Source organism: Megalobrama amblycephala, linkage group LG4 (genome assembly GCF_018812025.1).
Source record: "Megalobrama amblycephala isolate DHTTF-2021 linkage group LG4, ASM1881202v1, whole genome shotgun sequence".
Classification (NCBI taxonomy): Eukaryota; Metazoa; Chordata; class Actinopteri; order Cypriniformes; family Xenocyprididae; genus Megalobrama; species Megalobrama amblycephala.
In genome coordinates, this window is record NC_063047.1 from 31,749,722 (window position 1) to 31,777,161 (window position 27,440).

Here is a 27,440-nt window from a genome sequence, read left to right on the forward strand (position 1 = left end):
TTGAGATGGGCGTGTCCCCGCAAAATTCAAGCAACTGTTTTGTAGAGAAGGAGGTGGACGTTGTGTTAGCAACACTGTGCTAATAGACTCGATTATAAAGTTAAAACAAATACTATATTTATTTTGATTAAATTTTTTTGTGGATGATCGGATAAAACAATGGAAACAGTGACGGAGGAAGATGTGTCTAAACTATCAAAGATAGGTAAAGCGGTCTCCCATAAGCTTACACCAGGCTAGTCTTATGCATCATGTACGCTGTTACTGTTCCTATTGATTCACATTTGTTTATTTTTATACCGCATATTACAGAGTAAGTTGTGTTAAGATTTTATTTCGAAAAATCACCTAACAGTGATGTGAAAACCAACGAGCTGTTGTTCAAAACACTGATAGCGATGCATGCGCGCGCGTGAGTGAAAGAGGTACAATGTTTTGCTTTATAAAGGGACTAATTCTGCCTTCACGTGCTTTCGGCATTATCGTAAAAACGAAATTCCTTGGTAAAATAGTACCTGCACATGAACGCACTCCCATTTCGAAACTTGAATGCGATGAGCTCGTAATCACGACTTCATAAGTGGGAATCTGATGGCACGTGAACGCAGCATTAGATAAATGAAATTACTTGTGATGTCTCTTCGTCTTTCCCTCAGGGAAACGGCATACAAAATAGTGTGAACAATACCTCCTGAAATAATGTCAATATCAATATTCTCGGTCGAAATGTATATCTGCATCTGGGCTATGTATCTGTATCAGGGTGTATCTGGTTTTCATTTCCCATCCTTTGTAGTCCTTCTTCTCTTTGCTAGTCATGCACATAAACGTCAAGCAAATAAAATGTGAAAAGTACACACACTCTCTCTTAATGTAAGCACATACCAGCTGCATGAATAATAATTATAAAAGGATTAGCAAAATTCTGTTTAAAATCGTTGTAGATGGAGTACAGCATGACTGTCAAATGTCAGCTACACAACCTCCTATCAGGACACTATCCAAATGGATCATGAAGAAACTAATGTCTTCATTCACTTTATTCAAATGGCAGAAGTTCTATTATCCATGTGTCTTGCATCACCCTGAATCTGTTTTATTTTTTTATTTTTTGCAATAATGACCAGCTGACAACATTGTCCTTATCAAATAAATGTATTTGTAATGAAATGGACATGAAGTATTGATTTGATTTATATTATCATGTGATCATAAATATACAAGACATATAATATATGAATAGCACCAAACTAGCAATCTATAGTTTATGAAATACATGCATGTATGCTGGATTTTTAAATGGTTTTCTCTTTTGTTTACAGAGCAACGCAAACTGAAATTGGCAGAATATCTGGCAGCAAAAGGAAGACTGAAAGCACCTAATCCAAAGTAGGTGGTCTTAAAGGGTCTTTCTGTCTGTAACAATTGTTGAATTTGTAATTTAATTATTTAAAAAATATACATATTTTCAGCATTAGCAAGCACCTTAGTATGTTGTATTTATGTTCTGAATAAACTTTCTTTTTTACTCAAAGACCATATCTCAAGGAGAAGCCTGTTACAAAGAAACATGCTGATATTAATCAGAAGCCCAAATTTGTAAGTTAAAATTACATTTCTTTAAATTTTGCACAATTCTATGTTAAAAGTGTAGACTGTTGAGTTGATTGTCTTTATAATTCTTTCAGACCGGTGACGAAAAGGAGAATTATGGCATCAGTGGCACAAATGTAAAAGAAGTAAAGAGAGTGAAGTCATTGGGAGAGGTTAATAAAAAAACAACATCAAAAAAAGGACTCAGCATCCATTCGCAAGCCAAAGCTCCAGCACAGTCTTCCAGTAATTGCCGTAATACTTTCCAGGCAGGCTTTCAACTTTTGAAGACACAGAGCAATAGAACGGCTTCTATTCAAAATCCAAGGAAACCACACAAAGCTGAGGAAACTGCCGCATCAATCCATGCAAATCCAGCAAATAGGAATCATCCACAAAGGTTTCAAAATGGCCAACAAAAAACCCTTCAAACACAGCCAGCTTCCCAAAATAAAACTCAAAAGTCAAGAAAATCAAGTCTTGTTTCAGTCTGTGGCCCTTCACACTCTGGATATGGCATCTCTGCCCACAGACGCACAGAACAAACGCACCACACTCAGTCAACAAGGCCTTTAGCTAAGAAATTAGAAACAACCAGCAAACCAACCTCAACTGCCAAATTGATGAGTCAAAGACCAATTAACACAACTGGGACAAGAATTCAGACAAACAGTGTTTCTAAAACCCAGGCAAAACTGACACAGCAACCCAGAAGTCAAAGTGCTGTACCAAAGTTTGGGATTCACGACAGCAGTTCTCAGAGCAATAAACTCATGAGCAGAAAATCAAATTCGGCGACAAACAGTTCTGACGTTAACCAGAGAAAGGATATTTCATGCATTATCACAAAAGTCGATGCCACAAAAACTAAATCGCATTGCTCTGTCACAAACAGAGCAACAAGAACAAGTGTCTCTTCAACTCTGTCTAAACCAACAGATAGTGAAGGATCAGCGGTCATTAAAAATAAACAGCATTCTACTGTTAAACCAACTAATGTCACTGCTTCTACCAAACTCCTCGGTCGAAACACCAAGAGTTGTGTATTGCCACAGACTGCCACTGTGCCCCAAGAGCTTCAGCAGCCTGCCAAGAGATCCAGCCAGGCCAAGCCTGCGGTGCAATTGCAGACCCCTAAATCCAGTTTCTGTCCCAGTACTCAAGGTGTCCGAACAGCCCCGGTAGATGGAATGAAGAAGCCAACTGCAGCACAGGAGGAGAGACTGTGAGTTTACTTCTGTCTGAATCAAGGTTTCTCAACTCTGGAACTCAAGCTCCAACCTTGATCAAACTCAACCTCATGTAACTGTATTCCTGAAGACCTTGATTGGCTTGTTCAGTTATGATATTTTTGATGAAATCCTAGAGGTATATGACTTGTCAGGAACAAAATCAACAATTTCAAGGTCCAGAAAGGTACTAAAGACATTGTTAAAACAGTCAACGTGACTACAGTAGTAGTGATGAAAATAATTTTTGTGCGCCAAAACAAAAATAACGACTTTATCCAACAATATCTTCTCTTCTGTGTCATTCTCATACATTGTTTATCTCCAGCACTTCCAGGTTTTATGTCAGAACGCCGACTCATTATTGGCCGGTTCCTGCGTCAGCATCACACGCATGCGTTGTGCTGCTCACGTGTGCAGTTTTGGCCAATACTGAGCCGGCATTTGGACGTAAACACAGAAGACTTTGACAGTTTTAATGATGTTTTTAGTAACTTTCTGGACCTTGAAAGTGTTGATTATATTGCTATGGACAAGTCATATACCTCTCGGATTTCATTAAAACTATCTTCATTTGTGTTATGAAGATGAATGAAGGTCTTACTGGTTTGGAACGACATGAGGGTGAGTAATTATTGACAGAATTTTTCATTTCTGGGTGAACTAACCTTTTAAAGCAGTGATTCTCAAATGGTTTTGTTACCCAACACTCAAGTAAACAAAAGTAAACAAAATGTCTTCAAAATGTAATACTGAAATGTGTTATTATTGTCAGTGGTGTAACTTTGTTTTTATAAAAGTGGGTGGGATGGGGTATGCTAATACAAGACCATCAGAAATGTACAATAACAAATGCACAAGAAAAAAACATTACGATCATGTCCAGAAGTCAATTTTAGTGGTACATTGATTTCAATTAATCGACATAGATCTCGTGTTTAAAGGTGCCATCGAACGTTTTTTTACAAGATGTAATATAAGTCTAAGGTGTCCCCTGAATGTGTCTGTGAAGTTTCAGCTCAAAATACCCCATAGATTCTTTTTAATTATTTTTTTTAACTGCCCATTTTGGAGCATCATTAAATATGAGCCGATTTACGCTGCGGCCCCTTTAAATCTCGCGCTCCCCCGCCCAGAGAGCTTGCGCTTTCCTTTAACAGCATAAACAAAGTTCAGACAGCTAATATAACCCTCAAAATGGATCTTTACAAAGTGTTCGTCATGCATGCTGCATGCATACGTCGGATTATGTGAGTATTGTATTTATTTGGATGTTTACATTTGATTCTGAATGAGTTTGAGGCTATGCTCCGTGGCTAACGGCTAATGCTACACTGTTGGAAAGATTTATAAAGAATGAAGTTGTGTTTATGAATTATACAGACTGCAGGTGTTTAATAATGAAAATAACGACTGCTCTTGTCTCCGTGAATACAGTAAGAAACGATGGTAACTTTAACCACATTTAACAGTACATTAGCAACATGCTAACGAAACATTTAGAAAGACAGTTTACAAATATCACTAAAAATATCATGGATCATGTCAGTTATTATTGCTCCATCTGCCATTTTCGCTATTGTTCTTGCTTGCTTACCTAGTCTGATGATTCAGCTGTACACATCCAGACATTAATACTGGCTGCCCTTGTCTAATGCCTTGATCATGGGCTGGCATATGCAAATATTGGGGGCGTACATATTAATGATCCCGACTGTTACGTAACAGTCGGTGTTATGTTGAGATTCGCCTGTTCTTCGGAGGTCTTTTAAACAAATGAGATTTATATAAGGAGGAGGAAACAATGGAGTTTGAGACTCACTGTATGTCATTTCCATGTACTGAACTCTTGTTATTCAACTATGCCAAGATAAATTAAATTGTTAGTTCTAGGGCACCTTTAATGTGATTGTTTCATTCTTACATCTACTATAATACAATATATCTTTAGTCGCAATAGTCTTTACATCAGTAAATAAATAAGTAGATCCGCATTTAATGTTCATGTGTCCTAATGGACGGGTGGTAGAACTTTTGTTGAGTCTGCCAAAGGTTCTGGGTTCTAATCTGCCTTCGTGTAGTTTTTTTTTTTTTTTTTTTAAATAAAACTGAAGATGTTCATCAGTGATTATATACCAAGAGCATGGACACGTTTGTATGCATTTTCTTTAGCGATTTCACAGGAACAAATAGAGAGTCTCAAAAGCGATAAATTGAAGTGTGCGTCTTTGTGAAGCCTGTGTACGAGCTACATGAGAACGGCATCAACAAGCACTTGGCATGATTTAAAAAAACGGCACCAAATCGCCTTTTATTTAACGTGAATTAAATTAATACTCTACTATTCAACTGGAGATGTTTCCTTTGTATTAGGTACATCTGTGCCACAAGATGTTTAAAAAAGCGGCGGGGACAAGATCGATCCTGGCAAAAAGTTCCACCCGCAAATTACGCGCATGATTATTGTTTTCTAAATGTTTCTTGAATTAGACCAGTCAGGTCATATATTTAAAAAAAACTTTGTTCAGTTTGTTCTTTTCACTGATGACATGTCGCTCATCTTGTTCATGTAGGGATATGGATAATTTGATATAGCTTCTACCAGGTTTGTGACTGATGAATTTGTGACAAAATAATGAATTTGTTTGGCACAATGTTTGACAGCAACAGAAAAAGATTTTTATCCTCCATTTAAAAATTTTTTTTTTTTTCATATCTTGTTAATTTAAAATATAATTTATATGACTAATTCATAACTTGAAATGTTAAAAATGTAGAAATACCAAACATGTTCAGTAGAAATGAACATGTATTATAAAAGTATCATTAACTAAGACTAACAAATGCTGGTAGTGCCATATTGTTCATTGTAATTTCACGTTAGTTATAGCATTAACTAACATATAAAAACACAGTGCCAAGTGTTACTATGGTTTGCTAACAATTCATAATTAATTGAATTTTATTGTCCAACATAACCCTCACATCATGACCCACCAGTTAAGAACCACTGCTTTAAAGGGTGACTCAAAATTAAAGCTTCTTTATGGGTTTAAAATGATATAAGGGTGTGTAAATGATAACAGAATTTTTATTTTTGGGTGAACAATCCCAATCTTTAGGGGAAAAAAAGTATAGTTTGTTTGTTTTTTGTTTATGGGTTAAACCCTAACAGAAGTGATGTCTGTGCAGGCGTAAGCTCCAGGAGTGGCGGGAATCGAGGGGCATCACATATAAACGTCCTCCTATGCCTGTCCGTCCGGTGAGGAGGAAGACTGTCTCTGCTATTCCTCAGCCATACTGGACGTCTATGGAGAATGAAGATGAGGTTCATAACATTGTCTTTGCTGTGGACCGGTCACTAGATGACTGCATTAAATTATTACAGCAGGTATTATAATTATTTTTATATGAGTTTATACTTTTTATATGTAATTAAATGAATATGCATTATTAGGGGTGATGCAACAAAGCAAGTTCTTCCATGGAAATGGGAGTTTATTGTTTGTACCAGGCAACGGTGAAATCTGACTGGTACAAAAACATGCTTCACACAGCTGATACACATCAAAAATGTTCTAACTAATTGACTGTGTCTTGCTGTTACACACATTTTTGCTTTTGGGAAAAGCCGAATTGCCAGGCATCTGCCTTGGTTGAGATATGGTGTAAAGCTTGGTTCGTGGTTGAACAGCTTATTCTTTTTAGTACACGTCAAGGAGGGGGGAAAATACATGTGAAAAATAAAAACAAATAAAATGGAGTAAATAAAATAATAATAATTTAAATAAGTAAATAAAAAAAAAATAACAACTTACTGTTACATGAGGTCTTATGTTTGTTTTGGATCATTGTCATGATGGAAGATCAATCACAGCCCATTATTGGATTCCTAGCAGCAGTAAGGTTTAGATTTTTTTTTTATCTGTTGGTATTTGATAGAATCCATGATACCATTTATCTGAACAGATATCAGATAACAGATGTCCAGGACCTCCAGCAGAAAAATAGGCCCACAACAATAAAGATCCAGCAGTATATTTAACCGTGGGCATTGGGTACTTTTTATCCATGTGTGCACCAAACCCATCTGGTGGGTTTGCTGCCAAAAAGCTCTTTTTTTTTAGTTTCATCTGACCATAGAAGCTGGTCACGTTTGAAGTTCTAGTCGTGTCTGACAACTGAATATGCTGGAGTTTGTTTCTGGATGAGCGAGGAGGATTTGTCTTGAAACCCTCCCAATAATTGTTTTAGGCTTTCTGAGACTCAAGACTCAACTAATCTCTACAAATCTCCAGCTGTGATCCTTGGAGAGTCTTTGGCCACTCAAACTTTCCTCCTCACCGTGCATTAGGATGATTTAGACACACATCCTCTTCCAGGCAGATTTGTAACATCTTTAGTTGATTGTAACTTCTTAATTATTGCCCTGGTGGTGGAAATGGGGATTTTCAATGCTTCAGCTATTTTCTTACAGCCACTTTCTATATTGTTGAGCTCAACAATCTTTTGCTGCACATCAGAACTATATTCTTTGGATTTACTCATTGTGATGAATGATTAAGGGAAATTGGCCTTTGTGTTTCCTCATGTTTATACTCTTGTGGAACAGGAAGTCATGACCGGACAATTTCATGTTCATGATCACCCTGTGGATAGTGTTTTTCTCCAAAACGTTTATTTCAATTCTCTTCCTTCAATGAAAGGTTAGATTTTTGCTAATTTTATAAATTAAAGATTAAAGGATAAACAATGCAGATTTATTTTTACAGTCATCTTTGATCATATTTACCAAGGGTGCCAATAATTCTGACCAACACTGTAGGACCTAAAATGTCTCTGACAAAAGAACCCAGTGAAATGTTTCTCTTGGCACAGCAGAGCACCAGTTTCAATAAAAGGGTATGTTTCAGTCCAGCCACTTTTTACCATGGGGAAAAAAAAACATTAAAACCTTTTAGACAAAGTGTAATTCTTTCAGACAATCATTGGCACACCAACATTAAACATTTGTCTGCATAGTTTCTCTTATCACAATTCTTACTTTTTCCAGTTTTAGTTGAGCAGATCTGAAGTGTTTGCCACTTTCTGGCATAAATTGTCCATGATGTTTAAAATTCTTTTCCAGCAGTCTCACAGCTCTTGAGTTTATGGTCTTCTTAAAGGGTTAGTTCAACCAAAAATGAAAATTATTCCATTAATTACCTACTCTCATGTCGATCCAAACCCCTAAGACCTTAATTCATCTTCGGAATACAAATTATGATATTTCTGATGAAATCCGACAGACTGCAACACAGTTACCACTTTCAAGGCCTAGAAAGATAGCAAAGACATTTTTAAAATAGTCCATGTGACTGCAGTGGCTCAACCTTAATGTTATAAAGTTACGAGAATACTTTTTGTGTGCAAAAAAAATAACGACTTTATTCAACAATTTCTTCTCTTCCATGTCAGTCGCCTATGCTGATCACATGGTAAACACAGTGCAGTGCTTTCGGGTGGTACGTCAGAACGCCGGCTCAGTATTGGCCGATGATGTACACATGAGCAGCACAACGCATGCGTGTGATGCTGACGCAGGTGCTGGCCAATAATGAGTCGCGTTCTGACGTAGAACCCGGAAGCGCTGCACGTGATCAGCATAGGAGACTTCTTGTGTTAAAGGTAATTGTGTTGCAGTCTATCAGAGGCCAGAAGACTCATGGAGTTCATTAAAAAAATCTTAATTTGTGTTCCGAAGATGATCGAAGGTCTTGCAGGTTTGGAATGACATGAGGGTGAGTAATTAGTGACAGAATTTAAATTTTTGGGTGAATTTTCATTTTTATGAGCAATGCAGTACAAGTTGCACTGCACTCTTGTATTTGTTATGTCCTACATGATACAATATCCTGGACAACCTGGTATATTGTAGAACATTTTTAAAGGGATAGTTCACCCAAAAATGAAAATTCTATCATCATTTACTCACCCTCAAGTTGTTCCAAATCTGTATAAATTTCTTTGTTCTGTTGAACACAAAGGAAGATATTTTGAAGAAAGTTTGTAACCAGGCCACTGTGGGGTTCCACTGACTTCCATAGTAGAAAAAAAAACTACTATGGAAGTCAATGGTGCCCCAAAACTGTTCAGTTTAACACATTCTTCAAAATATCTTCCTTTGTGTTCAACATAAAGAAAATTATACAGATTTTGAACAACTTGAGGGTGAGTAAATGATGATAGAATTTTCAGTTTTGGGTGAACTATCCCTTTAATGAATATGAATATGATTAGATGATGCTTTCCTCTGGGTGCTCACAAGCATGTTGAGAACTGATCCAATGCTGCTTGTGTCTTTCTGTGACAGGGTTTCCCGGTGGAGCAGGTCAGAGATGTGCTGTCTAGGGTGCCAATGGCACAGAAGTTTGCAAAATACTGGATCTGCCAGGCCAGACTAATGGAAAGAGAAGGAAACCTGGAGGTCCTGCCAATGTTTAAGGAGGCTGTCCGTGTTGTAAGAGAGGTCAGTCTCTCTTTATCTGTCAAATATATATATATATTTTTTTTTTGCTTGTGGTTTTGTTTTTTTTGCAAGAGTTAAAAAGAAAAATAGACATAGTAGGGATGCTCATAATTAACTTGTTAACCATAACTGACAGTAAGAATTTTGACTGATTAATACTATGGGTTAAATGTTTTAAAAAGTAATTTTTCAAGATATTTTGAAAAAGCTTGCTGCATGGCTAAAAAATATGCTATACATATAAAATAGGGAAATTAAAAAAAAACAAAAAAAAAACAGATAATTTGTGAATAAGTCCCAATTTATTATTACATGAATGTAAAATACTGGTAAATAAAGCAAAATGTTTATAAACATTATAAACATTACAAACATAGCTATAGGCTATTTTAGGTCCCCTCACTCAATAATAATTCCTTTTAATTTAATAGTGTTCAGAACAGAACAAGAATGAAAAATAAAAGTAGCTATATAAATGTCAAGTCAAAATTAATTAATTTAAAATGAAAGTGAAACTGAAACAGAAACCATCACTGGGCTCACTGACAACCTTGCTCATTCAGCACAAATCCAAATGTTTCCATATTCATCATGTTTCTGGATGCTAAATATTATTCATTATGTAAACTAGGCTTTGTACTTCACTCAAATTCCTATATTTATGTAAAACATCCTTCACATGTGCAAAAATGTGCTTGGCATAACAACACAGTGGTCACGCTGATGGCACAGATTGTACCAAAAACTATTTAAATTGAGCAGTGTAATATGTTGAACAACTTGTAATATGTAATATGTTTGTTATATGTTGACTATTTTATTTTGATAATGAATCAGCTACAATCTCATGTTAGCAAAGCTAGAACTGATACACTGCTCAGCATAAATGAGTACATCCCCTTTGAAAAGTAACATTTTAAACACTATCTCAATGAACACAAAATTTGGAAAACAATTTCCAAAATGTTGACAAGACTAAGTTTAATGTAACATCTCTTTAACTTATAACATGAAAGTAAAGTTAATAATATAACTTAGATTACACATTTTTCAGTTTTACTGTGTCCACAACATTGAATCTTAAAGTTTGGACACCCCTAACCTAATTAAAGTGTGTGTGTGTATATAATATATAACATAGACACACACGTTTAGCCGTGCGATATGCCTGCGGCCTCGTGCCTACGGACGAATCACTGCCGTGCTGATATACAGCCATATCACACGGCTACGAGTGTGATATTGTGTTTATACAACAGTTCGACGGCACAAGTGTGTAAACAAATAAAAACAACAATGGAGTGTCTTTAAAACCCTCTTTCATGCAGCACTACTTCCTTCCGCCACGGATTCAAATCTCAAGTTGACAGTTGGACCAAGCCTCCGTTACTAATTCTAAAACGTCACTTTAGAACTAGTAACGAAGGAACGTTCAGTCGCTTCATTGAAACTCATTGAATTTTGTACAGTATGAGAGAGAGAGAGAGAGAGAGAGAGAGAGAGAGATCGCCTGAGAAAGTATTACCTGTCTGATATATATTGCATTACATTCATTCTTCAAGTCGATCTCCATAATATATCCATTATAAAAGTCCGTTTGAATGTCCGCTGAGGAAAGCGATCTTGTATTTGTCCTTTTTTTTTTACAGCTATCAGCATTTTCCAAAACATCCATAACACCACAGAGCAAAAACAACTTCCTTTGCAAAAGTTCCTTTCAATTTAAAAGTCTCTTGTGACTCACTTACTCATTCTCCTGTAAAGTGTTGCCGCCATCTAATGGCGTATTAATGTAACTTTTACTCAGTCCATATTACGCACTAATGGACATATTTATATAAAATAATATTTATTGAACAACAAATAAACACAATTGTACAGTTCAGTCAAACGTAATGCACTAGTTATTTAAAAAACAAACAAACATGGGTCACCCTTTACACTTGTATGTGGGTTTTTACAAAAATTTAATGAATGAAAAGGATTTTAAAGAGCTTGTGACAAAACCTCATAACTCCATTGGATCCTCAAACTGTCAGTCAAACCTCATAAATCCGCCTCACCTCGTGAATGAAGTGCCGCACTCAGTTTGGTCATCTCGTCTATGCAATGCAAAGGTAAATAAAGATCTGATGTTTGAAAAAAAAAAAAAAAAAAAAATGTAAAGCGTTTTCTTTACTCAAAAAACACTGTCTGTAAAGTTTAATGTTTTACGTATTTGAAGAGCAAAGAGTCTTCGTTGTAGCCAATATGCTATATAAAGGATGTAAGGTAACATTAATTATTATCAAATTTAACATAGCACAATTCGACTTGCTCTGGAACAAATAATAGATTAATAAGACCAAAGATTGCCCATTTTATGTACTCAAATTGAATTATTTCTCATGTTTAACCACTATAAGTGCCAGCGGTAAATCCCCGAAGCTCTGGCCGAGATGAAGCAGTTCTCGGCACGTACATGACCCCTGAACGGCCGCTGACGCCCTGGAGCTCACATCTCCGAAAATGTCAAAACAAATTGTAACATAGGCGCTATTATTAAATATGAATCACATATTTCAGGTCTAAACAACTACATTCTCGTCTTAAAAACTATTAAAACTACAGTTCGTGGTACAACAAGTAGCATTCTCAAAAATGACGGTGGATTTGCTCGTCCGCCATGACAGTCACTTCAAGCGAAGTGATACAAACGGAAAAGGTAGGAGGAGTGCTGTTATCACTGAAATATCACACGGCTATCGGCCAATCAGATTCGAGAACCAGACAGAACTGTTGTATAAATATACATATATTTTTAGGCCTACATGCCCCCGTGGGGACCCGGGGTAGAATAGGTCCCTAGCACCCCCTTGCTGATCGTAAGAGGCGACAAATGGGGCGACTTTTTTGCCGTAAGTTGCAACCCGTGTCTGGGGAGGACAAGAACCTGGTATTTGAGGAATGTGTATGCTGCGGCTACTTCAGGTCCAACACAATACTTTGGCTTTGAATTCACATAGACGGGAGGTTGGAAGGACCCGGTCCAACCAATCGGCTAGTCAAGATGTACCCGAAAGGGCTTTGGCTTAGGGTCAATTGGGTAAAATGAAATTTATGTTCCTTTTGCTCAAGTATATCACCCCTGTATCCTTGGTGCATATCTGGAGGATTACCGCGGCTCTGTGCATCCCCTTGTTGGGCTCCGAGGTGGGTGGGGAGCAGGAGTGATGAAATTCAAAAAATACAAACATGGCTAATAAAACAAAAACCCAAAACAACGGATGATAGAACAAACATTGGATGATGACTCAGATACTGGATGTATTTATTTTCAAAAGAGTGAAAATTGGCAGAGATTTATACTGCTAGAATCACAAATAACAGATATGCCTCTTACAAAATTGTCTCCATTTGCAATACAGAAAGGCATTTCAAGCATAGCAGGAACAGTTAAAGACGTTAAAAAGCTAAGATCTGGACAGATATTAGTAGAATGCACTAAGAAAAGCCATGCTGAAAACATCTTGCATGCAAGTATGTTGGCAGATGTACCAATAAAGGCATTTTATCATCCATCATTAAACAGTAGCAAAGGAGTTTTGCGTACTAGAGAGCTACATGATATGGATGAGTCTGAAATAGCATCAGAATTGACTCAACAAGGGGTAACGAATGTCAAGAGGATCACAATCAAAAAGAAGAACAGATAATTAAGACAGGCACTTACATTTTGACTTTTAATAAACCCCAGCCTCCAGAGAAGATTCAGATTGGCTATGTGAGTGTACCAGTCAATAGTTTTATTCCAAACCCATTGAGATGCTACAACTGTCAGAAATTTGGCCACGGCTCTGCTTTCTGTAAAAGAAAAACAGTTTGCTGTAACTGTGGAGAAGAAGGGCATGAATCAGGATGTTCAAAACCATCAAAATGTAGCAACTGTTTAGCTGATCATCCAGCTTCAACAAAAGAATGTCCAATTTGGATAAAGGAAAAAGAAATCCAAAGAATAAAATGTGTTGAAAGGATTAGCTATGTTGAAGCACGCAAAAAGGTCGAGGAGTCTCCATCCTTTAACATGAGGAAAACATATATGCCTCTGTGGTGAGGGCAACCATGAGCTCTACTGAATGTCAGACTGATTGGACCTGGGTGAATGGTGAGAAACCACAAAATGTCAGCAACAGAAGTTCTGTTTTAATCAAAAAGAAGAATCAAGGAACACAAAGTCAAACAATGATCAATCAAACCCAAGCTAAAGAAGATGGAAAATCATCAAAAGAGCACAATCAGCCCTTGAGTTGGAAAAAGATACAACAAAGTACAAAAACTCAATCAACAAAATCAAATCAAGAAGGGAAAACTCAAAAGATAGAGTGCCTAAAGAATAACGATGTTGAAATGGAGACTATAAAATCCCGAAGTCGAAGCTTGTCTCCCAAATGCAAAGGTAAAGGGCAGGTACTTGTCTTACCTACTTGAAAATGACGTATCATGTAATTCAGTGGAATTGTCGAGGACTTAAGGCAAACTTTTCAGAACTGCAACAATTGGCAGCCATTTTCAATCCCATTGCCTTCTGCCTCCAGGAAACCCATTTAACAACAAATAGTGAATTGACGTTGAAGAAGTATAATATTTATAACACTTTTGGTCCAAATATACAACGTCCGTCTGGTGGATCGGCTATATTAGTAAGAAATGACATAATTCATAGTCACATGTCAATAAATACAAACCTGCAAGTGGTGGCTGTGCGTTTAACTCTACATAAAACTATAACTATGGGCTCTATTTATATACCCCCTGATACCTCAGTGACAATACAAGAACTGAACAAAATGGTTGAACAATTTCCATCACCATATATATTAATGGGTGATTTTAATAGCCATAGCACATTATGGGGAGGAAAACATACAAACACCAAAGGCAGAAGAATAGAAGAGTTCATATATAATAATGATTTGTGCATATTAAATGATGACTCAAATACATATCTGCATCCAGGATACGGAACTTATTCTGCTATTGACTTAACTTTGTGTGAACCTGAAATACTAATTGATTTTTCATGGCAAGTATGGAAGGATCTATGTGGGAGTGATCATTATCCATTGATTTTAACATCCACTGAAGAAGACATTCAGCAAGACACTCTAAGATGGAAAATGGAAAAAGCTAATTGGTATATTTTTGAAAAATTGTGCTATGAGAAGTTTAACATAGACTGGAAAGAACATCAAGACCCAATAAAGAAATTCACTGATATACTGATTGAAATAGCAGAAAAATCAGTTCCAACAACATCAACAAAGTCATGCCGTCGGAGAAACCCATGGTTTAATGAAGACTGCAAAAAGGCTATTGCTGATCGGAAGAAGGCAGAAAGAACCTTTAATAAACATCCAACAATAGAAAACCTCGTCAGACTGAAAATATGTAGAGCAAAAGCACGAAGAATTATAAATGAAACAAAGAAGCAAAGTTGGAAAAAATGTGTCAAGTTTAACATCACAGACACCAACAAAGAAAGTATGGGATATGATACGAAAGATGAAAAATAAGGGAGGATTACAAATACAACATATAAGAAATCAGGATACTTTGCTAACAACGAAACAGGATATTGCTAATAAATTGGCAGAGACATTTGAGAGAAACTCATCATTAGAAAACGGTCTTCCCAGATTTAAAGAAATGCAAATAAAGCAGGAACGGAAAAAAATTCATTTCTCCTCTGATAATGATGAATTGTATAATCAGCCTTTTACCATGGAGGAACTTTTGAAAGCCATAAAAAACTCCAATGACACTGCCGTTGGACCTGACAAAATTCACTATCAGTTTTTGAAACATCTACCCTATAGTGTATTATTGATTCTACTGGAAAATTTCAATAACATCTGGAAATCAGGAGAATTACTATATTACTGGAAAGAGGCAATAATTATACCAATACCTAAACCTGGAAAAGACCATACTGACTCAAATAATTATCGTCCAATAGCCCTAACTAGTTGTTTATGTAAAACCATGGAACGTATGATCAATGACCGGCTGGTGTGGACCTTGGAAAAAGATGAAAAGATCAGTAAATATCAGTGTGGATTTAGATGAGGAAAAAGTACTCTTGATCATCTTATAAGATTAGAATCTTTTGTACGAGATGGTTTTATTAAAAAAGAACATGTAGTAGCGGCATTTTTTTGATTTAGAAAAAGCCTATGATACTACGTGGAGGTATGGTATTTTAAAAGATTTGTACAATATGAGGTTTAGGAGATATTTACCCATTTTTATTTCAAATTTTTTATCCAATAGAGCTTTTTGTGTTCGAGTAAGAGATGTATTATCTGACTTGCATGTACAAGAATCAGGAGTGCCTCAAGGAAGTATACTTTCAGTAACTCTTTTTAGTATTAAAATTAATGGTATTGTAAGAGTTATGAGGTCTAATATATTTCGTAGTTTATATGTAGATGATGTGTGTATTTGTTATAAAGGGAAAAATATGAATGTAATTGAAAGACAAATACAAATATGTGTAAATAAAATGTATGACTGGTCAGTAAAAAATGGCTTTAAATTTTCTAAATCAAAAACCGTATGTATGCATTTTTGTTTTTTGCGATCTATGCATCTAGATCCTGAGCTTTTTTTAGAAAGAGAACTTATAAAAGTCGTAAAAGAGACAAAATTCCTAGGACTTAATTTTGATAACAAACTATCCTTTATTCCTCATATTAAAATGCTGCGAAATAGATGTTTTAAAGTAATGGATGTTATAAAAGTGCTAGCAAGGATTAAATGGGGTGCAGATTGTGAAGTACTCTTGAGACCTTATAGGACACTTGTTCGATCAAAAATGGACTATGGGAGTATTGTTTATGGATCTGCTAGGAAGTCATACATCAAAATGCTGGACACAGTACATCATACAGGATTGAGACTTGCCTTAGGAGCATTTAGGACTTCCCCAATTCAGAGCTTGTATACAGAAGCAAGAGAACCATCCTTATATAACAGAAGGCTGAAACTGGCTCTCAACTATGTAGTTAAGCTAAAAGCTAATGAAAGTAACCCAGCATATTCTTCAGTTTTTCATCCTCCATATTCACATTTGTATGAAGCCAGACCCAGATACATCAGTCCTTTTGGAATTCGCATAAAATCACACTTGGAAAATATGGACATTAATCTGGATATTCTAACATCGACGCATCTGTGTCCTATACCGCCCTGGGATATTAAAAAACCAATCATTATCATGAACCTGGCTCAGTATAAAAAAAAAAACAAATCATCCAAATGTTTATTGGGAGGAATTTTTGGATATAAGACACAGTTTACAAACTCATGTACCTGTGTACACAGATGGATCAAAGTCAGACAGTCGGGTATCTGCCGCAGTAGTGATTGGGTCAAAAAGCTATGGCAAGTGTATTTCTGGACAAAGTTCAGTTTTCACAGCTGAAGCTTGTGCATTACTTCTAGCTCTTGAACAAATAGAAAAGGAACAACAACGTAATTTTTTAATTTGCACAGATTCCAAATCCTGTCTACAAGCACTTGATTATTTGAAAACTGACCATCCTATAATTATCAGCATAATAGGAAAAGTGGACTCTTTAAAGAAACAAGATTTTAATGTTGTTTTTTGTTGGATACCAGGCCATATGGGATTGACTGGTAATGAACAAGCAGATAAAGTAGCAAAGTGTAAATGAAGAGTTCAGATGCAAAAGCCGCTAAACGCCATCTCTGTCAAAAATGAGATAATGACATTGAACGAATGCTTACGGCACGTAGTACACGTTCAACAAATCACGTGCTTCAAATCCTCGAAATCACAGCGTCAGCCCATTCAGAAATATCGGTTTGATTCCAAGCGGTTTCAATATAGCGGCGCGCTGAGATTTTTTTAGAGTCAGATTCAGATTGAGATTTTTAAAATAAAAGATGGAGTACGATGAAATGGATCAGCCTGTCCTACTAATATTGAATGGCAGAAGAAAACGTTATTTACCTCAAAACTCCGCCTGTCATAAGGCAAAATAGCCTACAGTGGAAATGGCTTGGTCGCAATTGTATCATGCACTCATAACAGTTCTTCGTGCAGTGCCGTTACTTTGAAGGAATCGGATTTATTATACATCAAATAACAGCTCTATTTCGCCAAAAACAAAGTCAAACAAGATGCTATTCTTCTGTCTCATATGGAAGCTGTGTCATAAAAACGGAGGAGGCAAAAAGTGGAGGCTGAATAGAAGAGACGTGTTAGATCCCTGTGTAAAGAGGTTTGTCTACTGTTTAGTTTTTAAGTGATAAGTGCTCTCATCTTTTTCAGGGTTTTTAGTTGCATCTTTAGTGATTTTTCAACTATTTACCATGTCTTGTCCCAAATAGGTGGATTTAGAGGTTTTTGCAAAAAAAGCACAAGTGGATTTAGCTGGTTTTTTTGACGCAAAAGAAAATCTAACTCGTTAAAAACCAATAAATTGTCTAGAGTGACATTTTTGAAAAAAAGTTATTTTATTCACTAGCTAATAACCTTATCATTACCTTTAAAATTAAACTCCTGAACTTGATCGTAAAAGCCTGGTAAAAAATGCTCATTTTAAAGAAAAGAAGTCTGATGGATTTAGAGGGTTTTGCATCTGAACTCTTCAAATAACAAATTATATGAGGTGAATCCAGTATTAAATCAAGGAGTTATTAGTTATTATTTTGAAAACAGATATGACCAGGTTGTATATACGAGATGCCGAATTGGTCATTCAAGACTCACTCATTCATATTTATTGATGGGGGAAGAAAAACCGGTCTGTGATTTGTATAAGAATTTCACGAGTGTAAAACATATTTTAATAGAATTTCCTTTTTTAAATAATATTAGACAATGGTTTTATACAGAGAACACATTAATGGACCTTTTTAAAAAGGTTTCTCCTGGAGTAATTTTTGAATTTTTGTCGAATATTCAATTGAAAGACTATGTAATTGTTGTTATTTATGTTGTTGTTATTGGTATATATGTCTGATTTTGTATAGTGTTTGTTTTTAAGACAAAATTGTTAAATTATTGTATACAATGTATTGAAGTGATACTGCTGATTGCCATGAATATAGCCATTGGTGCTGATATGGCATTAAACTATGAATAAATAAATAAATAAATTTAGGCCTACATGTTTTGTTTCTTGAAAACATAACAGATTTGACAAAAGCTTGAGCTGACAGTTGAGTAGTTTGAACTGAAAGTTTATGAAAAAAATAGTCTGTAATGTGGCCTTATTGGCATTTAATACAAGTCTACATTAAAAATGAAATAAAATAAGATATTAACCTACATTTCTGAAAATATACCATGACAGTTAGTGTTACCACAGTAAATCCATGATAAATGATAGTGAATTGTTGGTTGAAAAATATTCTAACTGGATCGGCTCAATGTTTCTCCTGATTTGCCCGTTAGTGTTGTTGATTAAGTCAGCGCTGTTTCAACTGGCTTTAAACTGAATTAAATCAACAAAAGATTTGCAGCTTGTACCTGAGACCTCTACGCCAAACTTGAACACTTCTTGCTGGCTGTTTAGTGGTGGTGTGATTGAGACCATAGATGTACATAATAAAGGCTAGATGTCTTACGGCGGAGTCTCTAACGTCATCACCGGCGGCCATCTTGTCACAGGCTAGCTTTCTGTCGGACTCTGTGATACCTGATGTAAGGTTTGTGATCTGCACAAACACAAATACTCTTATCTTGCTGACATCTTGACGGATTTACAAATGGTTTGGTTTCTTACAAACATTATTAACGTGGCTATAATTCTGGATGCTTGAACATGTTAAAAAATTGCAGCTTTTCTTTTCGAAAGCCGGCTACTTGCGCAAGTTATCAAGGCTGAGACCCCAATCGAGCTGTTCAGTTATATAGGAACTGACATTTAACGATTTTATGACAATTAATCTTTTGTCTAAATTACAATCTTTGTGGATGTGGTTGTAGTTATTAGCTGGCTAATAACAAAAAGCTGTGAGTGAGACCTAGTAGTGAGTTTAGCTGCTACCCAGCAATTTTACATCAGTGGGAGAGGCAGAATTGCTCTTTCTTTTAAATATAACTTAAGTTGCATATGATTTCCAATCGGTTTGTTAAAAACATATTACATTATGATACAGGTAATTGCTGGCTTTATAGGATATATATATATTATTTCATGTTGCCATTCTGTACACTGAGTTTTAGTAGCCTATATATTGATTTAACATAAATACCTTGTGTGTGTGTATATTCATTGCACCTATCTGTTCTGTTCAATGTTATTTTCATACGGAAGTCCATGGTTATAATTATTCATAAGTATGCAGTGTCATAAGTACATCTCTGACGTTTATAACAAACCAAACAGTTTGAAAATCGGTAGAAAATTGAGCAAGTTATGGTTATTTAAAAAGTACATGCACCATTAAAACATAATGTTACGAGTGAGCGAGCTGACTGTGACAAGATGGCCGCCAGGTGTGGACGTCGACCTCGATTGGCCAGCAGCGCGGATGAGACATCTAGCCTTTATTATGTATATCTATGATTGAGACATTTGGCAAGTAAACACATTTGTGAGTTTGTGAGTCGCGCAGTGCGCACAAGTAGCACTGTTTCGTTCCGCTTTTGGTATGTTAATGTTTCCTCTGCTTAAAATCTAGTACTGCCGCCTTGTGTTGACATTGTGAAACTGCACGATTTGTAAATTGTGCATGGCGGGCCACACATAATATATTTTAATAGACAAGCTGTGGGCTGCTTAAAATTCATCCCCGGGCCGCAGTTTGGACACCCCTGACCTAGGTTAACGTTAGAGCTAGTGGCCATGTACAGTTGCTACCAGAGGTGGGACAAAGTCATTGTTATGCAAGTCACAAGTAAGTCTCAAGTCTTTGCCCTCGAGTCCCGAGTCAAGTCAAAAGTCAAAGCCAACAAGTCTCATGTCGAGTCCAAAGTCCTACCATTTTAGTTTCGAGTCATTTCAAGTCCTCTTACCACAGAAATAAAATGTATACAAATCATGTATGTCTGTAAGATTTGTATTTATTTAAACCTCTTTTTATACAATGACATTAATCAAATACAGTAAAAAACAGAAAATTTAAATTTTCACAAAAAATGCTTGTATGTCAACAGCATATTGCACTAGAACAATGCACAGCAGCTTCAGTCCTGTATTGTATTGACCTCATATTGCAAAACAGTTTAACTTTCAAATAGACATGGGTCCTTTTAGTCTAAACTAAGGGCTAACTTAAACATGTCATCAATAAAATCCTCACTCCTCAAAATTATCACTTCTGAAAAACTGGACCAAAGTGATAATATGAGAGAGAGAGAGAGAGATGTGTGGACAGGTGATGAGCAGAGAGTGAGTGTGTGTGCGCATGCGTGCTGTGGACAGGTGGAGGGAGTGCCTATACGGGCACATGATCGGTTCAGAATGCATTTTCAAATTGCACATTGAATTTTGCTACATTCATTGCGGGACACTTAATGGAAATGCAATCGCAAGTGTCTTGCCTGTGACTGTGAGTGTAAATGCAATTAAGAAAAAAATAACATTTAAATTAAAATTTTGCTAGTTTTTGCTTGAACATGTTAAACATCTAATAATTTCTGTAATACATTTTAATTTTAATTTTGCAACTTATAAAGCGTTAAAATTATTATTCAATTTACATATTAAAGCTAGTGTATGAAATGGCAAATGTAAATTATATAATTGAATTTTCATTTTGCACCACACATTGCACAAATGTATGGGAAAATTCAAATTTAAATACAGAAATGCATTGCCATTTTGCATATTACATTTCAAATTGAATATTGCTACACAGAAGCTTCCATATAGTTCAGCTTAGTTGTGATTAACCAAAATTACATAAACGACCTCAATGAGGCAGCACACCAGCAACTCTGAAACTGAATAATTGAAAGAGTAAAACTGGAAGGCCTGTTTTTGTCTCATGTGTGTTGGAGAGACTTAGATATACATTTGTGTTTATCCGTCTATCAGCAAGGTAGAAATGGTACTTTAAAACGGATGTTGACATGATGTTGGCAAGGTTTTCCATCTGAGTGTGCTACACTTATGTACCTCATATAATCTGGGTTCAAAAATCCCTATTTTTGTTAGCATGAACCAGCAAGGGAGACGTGCGTTTACTGTCTCCTTGATACAGTAAATATGCAGCAGCTAGTAAGTTACGGTACATCCGATAAGGTGCTTAGCATTCGTTCAAACTTCAGGTGTCGAACAAAGTTGGACGTTGCGGCAGCTCCGTCTGTAATCTTCGACCCGCATGTTTTGCAAATTGCAACTCGTTTTTTGTCGACTACCTCGTAATTTTTATAGCCAAACGAAACTATCTTTGGTATCATTTTGCCAGCTGGCGCGTTGTTGCTTGTTGCGCTTCAGTGGTTGTCTTGCAATGTGCCTGCTTAGATGCTGTCGAATCAAACCAACGTGGGACTACAGTGATTGGATGTCGTGCAGGCAGCGCGCGTGCTCTCTGCATGCATACAGGTGGTGCACATTTTTTTCACAGATGCAGATACACTGAGAATGGCGCGGCCGTGTGAACATTTTTTTTCCCCCAGGTTTTCATGGGAAGTAGCAAGTCCAAGTGAAGTCACGAGTCATTGATGTTAAAGTCCAAGTCGAGTTGCAAGTCTTTGTACATTTTGTCGAGTCGAGTCTGAAGTCATCAAATTCATGACTCGAGTCCACACCTCTGGTTGCTACTACTTACTTGTTTTAAATGATAAGCCATATTTGAAGTTGATGGATGATGGGTGAACTTTTCGATTCCCTTCCTGACATACTGTAATTCAACTTCGCCATGTGTTTTTTTTTCTGTGACTAATTGACTTTTCACAGTCTGTTTACGATCTCTTTGCGCGTGTAAATCTAATCCCCTGGAAAACAGATTTTTGTCATTTTAATGGATCACAGACAATTATGTAGAGCATATTTATTATCATTTTGAAATGAGCTAATTCCAGTTAGTACTTTGGCAAGGACTTACAATAACAGGAAATCAAAGAGACACATGTGCATGAGTAACCGACCTGTTTCACTTAATGTGATTTTGTTTTTTTTCTCAACAGCCAGTGGATGAACTACGATCTGTGGTATTTGAGATCCTTAAAAAGAAACCGATTCAAGGTAAAGTGGGAGGATGAGAAATCCTTATTTTTGTCTTACAGTGACATACAGTACATGTTTTTGCAATTACTTGGATATGGATTAGGAATAAATTATTAGTGAATACTACTGGTCACAAGTTTAAAGTAATTAAATTATTAATCATATAATTAATTACAGGAAAAAATAATTGGTTTCATTTTTTTTTTTAAGAAGTCTCATGCTCACCAAGGCTGCATTTATTTAATCAAGAAATGTATTGTGATATAGAATATATTTCGTTCATCTTCAGAACATAAATGAAGATCTTTTTAATGAAATCTGACAGCATTATGTCCCTCCATAGACTGTCTTCACAACTGGAACTTAAATTAAGTTAGTCTGAATATTCTGAAGAGACACGGTTGCTTAAAATGATGAACAGATTTAATTTAGGCTTTGACTCGCATCTGTTCATTATATAAGCGATTGTGTCTCTTCAGAAAAATTGGACTATTGTTTTATTTCTCTTAAACATATTTATTTGCACATTTTTGCACATCCACTTTAATAAACATCTTTTGGATGCCAACATCGCTCCCATTTTTACGTTCTCCTTGTGACCGCTCGGGTCCCTATCTCACAGAAAGCAAAAAGATTTTTTTCATTCAGGATTTATAAGAATGAAACATTTCTTATTATTATCAATGCTGAAAACAGTTGGAAAACATGATGCATTCAAAAGTTTGGGGTAATTAAGATTTAAAAAAACAAGGAAATTAATTAAATTAATGCTTTTATTCAGCAAGAACACATTTAATTGATTTAAAGTAAAGACATTTATAATGTTACAAAAGAATTCTATTTTGAATATAAATTCTCTTCTTTTAACTGTCTATTCATCAAAGAAAGAATCCTGGAAAAACAATTATTAATAATTGAGCACCAAATCAGCATATTAAAATGATTTCTGAAGGATCATGTGACACTGAAGACGAAAATTCAGCTTTGCATAAATAATATTACTGTACACAGGGGTCCTATTATTATTATTATTATTATTATTATATTATATTATACTATATTATATCATATTATACTATTATATTAATTTACATTAACTATGGACATGTTTGAGTGATGTCTCATAAACAGAAAGTGTCCAAATTTTTTGTATATCTATTTTTATCATTGAAAGTAACTTGAAGAGTGTGTCTGTGCTATCTTTTTTAAATACCACTGGTGGTTTTATCTATATTATCTATTATCTAAAATTCATATATAGTTTTTTTTCTAATTTATACATAAATATGTGGAGAAGACCTTCCTAATTAATGGATTTGGCTATGCCAGTCATAACTCTGAGGATGAATATTAATGATAGACCATACAATAAAGTTCTAGAGACGTCCTTCAACTCGGCATGACATTTTATTGTTTTCCATTGCGTGACTGGCACGACCTGGAGGGCAAAACCTACATAAAACTGCAGCACAGGCCTGTCAATTTTCCATCTGTTTCAAGCCATGAATGTTTACGTCACACCTCTCAAAAGAAGAAAAACAAATATATACAAACAAATGGCAAGTTATGGCCACTTGCAATCACTATTTGAAAAAAAAAACATTTAATGCTGCTTACAGTGACTTTAAAAGATCAAGTTCAGATGAGCCCTGAATATGAATGTTTTGTGTTAATGCATTAAGCAATATTAAGCTTTTCCTTTTTTATGGTTTTCTATGGAAAGCTTAACGTGCAAGTAAGTGTGTTGGCGTTCATATTCTGGGCACATCATCAATAAGGTATACACTAAATTGTTTTTTTTGTTTTTTTAATATCACTGAAAAAACAGCTAGCGGGCATCAAAATTCTTGTTTTGCCCTCCAAATAGACTTTCCCATATGGGTGGAATGTCATGTGAAATGTATGAATACAAGGTCCATACAGGTGGTTTTCTGAGTTTGGTGTGGAAGAACTTGGCTGTTTTTATTTGTTTTGTTTAATTTGTTATTTTGTTTTTATTGGGCGCAGGTTAAACATGAATTCTCCCACAAACTCTGAGCTTGTTCTTAGTCTTAGTGAATATTGTAGGTATTGTAAATGCATAAATGTAAATTAATAAAAAAATCTCACCATGTTTTAAATCATTCAGTTGTGTCTCCAATGCCAAAAGAGCCTGAAGCGGTAGAGACTGGGATGTATGATGAACAGGAAGGCAGAGACTCCATATCTACGCCAAAACCTGTTGGAGCCCTCATATGTGGAATGAGGGGAGACTCGTCTGTCGTCAAATATAAAATTACAGCCACCCCAGGGTACGACACAATCCAACTTGAATGATCTAATATGCACTGTTGCCTAAATGTTTTTTGGAATAAGAACATAATGTTAGGACTGTTAAAATGCATGTAATTAAAAAAAAAATTTTTTAATAATTTTAAATTGAAATAAATTATTTAATTATTTACTTAGTACCAGTACTTTGGACAACTCCTCATTCTTTATTATTACCAATTTTCACATTTAAAATAATTGTAACCAACATTAATTAATATGAATAATTTGAGAACAAAGTATAATAATTATTTATTACTTAAATTGTATGTACAAACAATAAAAACTCTTATATTTCGCTCTTAATATCTACAAATTTATGCTCACTCTAAGAAATTTTTACAAGGTCACAACTTTTTTTTTTAACATTTAAACATGAGTTTTAAGATGATTAGACTGTGATATTTATATTGGTTGTTTGCCTGTAAAATGCATCTCCACATCAACAGTTTTATGTGGAAGAAAAAAAATTGGTAGCATTTTATATTTTATTTTATTTACACTATACTTCTCTAGTGTTCATTTTTCTAGCTAAGCTGTGGTCATTGAATGGCTTTGAATGTAACATTATATGACATTTCACAAGCTGTTTTATTGACGTCTTCCTGTGGTTGAGAAACTGATTGAGCAATTAGATAAGACATGAAATATTTCAGTAAGCTGTGCTGTCTTTAAACATTCCTTTTGATGTTCATTTGTTTGTAGTGGTAGAGAGGCTTCTCTTGAACTGAGGCATTACAGCGATCTGTCATGTCACATTAAAGGATTAGTCCACTTTCAAATAAACTTTTCCTGATAATTTACTCTCCCCCATGTCATACAAGATGTCCATGTCTTTCTTTGTTCAGTCGAAAAGAAATTAAGGTTTTTGATGAAAACATTCCAGGATTATTCTCCTTAAAAAAATGTACAGTTTCAGTGCAGCTTCAAAGGGCTTTAAACAATACCAGACGAGAAATAAGGGTCTTATAAAACCTATTCTACTTACGGAAAAAATGTAACTGGCGCTGTGTTCGTTCCGTAAGTAGAATAGGGAAGGCGTAGGACATACAGTGTAAACTTTTTTGGAGAATATGGAAATGCGGTTTTGGCGGAAGCACTTAGAAGGCGAACATTTGTTTATTTATTTATTTTTTAAATGACCAATCGTTTCGCTAGATAAGACCCTTATTCCTCATCTGGTATCGTTTAAAGCCCTTTGAAGCTGCACTGAAACTGTAATTTTGACCTTCAACCGTTTGGGCTCCATTGAAGTCCACTATAAGGAGAATAATCCTGGAATGTTTTCACCAAAAACCTTGATTTCTTTTCGACTGAAGAGAGAAGGACATGAACATCTTGGATGACATGGGGGTGAGTAAATTATCAGGAAAAGTTTATTTGAAAGTGGACTAATCCTTTAAAGAGCATCAAAACCATTTTATTGTTAGGATTTTTTTTTTTTAAATTGAAAGTAAATACTTTGTTTCCATATCAAAAGTAACAAAGCTAATTGTGATTTATTGGACAGGAGGCATGCTGCGAATAATGTTTAGTGAAGTTTTGTTCACATGCTGTCAACCGAAAACAGCATAGACTAAAGAAGCAATATCGGTTCATCAAAATGAGTATCCATTAAAATAGAGAAATCTATATTTTCAACCCAGCCCTACTAATACAACTATTGAATAATATTTTACTTTTCTCAATATTATAAAGCAAGAAATGTATTAAATGATTGTCCAGTGATGTAAGAGTTTAGGATAAGAAATCAGGATGTTTGCATAAGTAAGATAACACTCTGAGATAACATTTTCACAGCATGTAGTTCTTGGTTCATCTCACAGGTCACAACTTGCACAGGAAGTCCAGCTTCGTCAAGCATGTCTGCTCTTTTTGCTGCAATAAATTGAGTAATATCTGATAACTTTGTATTTTCTTGCACATTTTAAGGGGGAAAAGGAGTCAGCAGGGAGCAGAATCAGGACAAGTAGACGGTCACGAAATCCGTTTCTTTACCCCAGTGCGGCGTTCAGTGCGGATCGAGAAAACCGCTCTGCGCTATCCAACAGCCTTGCAGGAACACGACCCCTGTGTGACCTCTCTTTGTGACCTTGCAGATGAGAGCAGGGAAGAGGTTGAAGGTTACACACGACCCCAGAGCTCTCCTGTGTATGTGTACCGAGAGAATGAAGCACTGAGAGACCGTGTTCAAGTTAAACTTGTTTATCCAGAGGAGGTTGAAACATGATAATGTGTGTTATCATGCAGTGACCTTCATTTCCCACCTAGAAGCAAAGAATTGTTTTTATCATTTTAATTTAGTTTACTATTTGTTTTAAAATGTCTATTGTACTATGGTGCACATTTTAGACAAGCTCATATACTACTAAACATATTTCTTGCTAGGTTCTAGCCAGAACTTTGACTTTTTTATACTGGTTAGATGCTACATAATTTGGTCATATATTTGTTGCTATGATGAATTTCAACATTAAGCATTGCTATATGTATAAATTACATTGTTTCTGCAAAAGATTGGATTTTGAATGATAAATAAGCCATATTTATATTCACTGATGCTATAATTTTGTACATAATTCCAGTCTGATCATTATTAAATCTTGAAATGTA

General features: G+C 35.6%; 1 protein-coding gene across 2 annotated transcripts; it reads left to right on the forward strand.

Annotated features, from left to right (window-relative positions):
• Positions 1-27,440, forward strand: ckap2l (cytoskeleton associated protein 2-like). Of its 2 annotated transcripts, none has more exons than XM_048188890.1 (9): positions 1-205; positions 1,323-1,389; positions 1,536-1,599; positions 1,689-2,818; positions 6,015-6,213; positions 9,175-9,330; positions 22,478-22,535; positions 24,667-24,808; positions 26,760-27,440. In XM_048188890.1, the coding sequence occupies exons 1-9, from the start codon at positions 160-162 to the stop codon at positions 27,055-27,057; spliced, it is 2,160 nt and encodes a 719-aa protein (XP_048044847.1). In that variant the 5' UTR covers positions 1-159; the 3' UTR covers positions 27,058-27,440. The 2 variants fall into 2 exon arrangements, with proteins under 2 accessions (XP_048044847.1, XP_048044846.1); XM_048188889.1 differs by having other exon boundaries at positions 2-205; positions 24,646-24,808.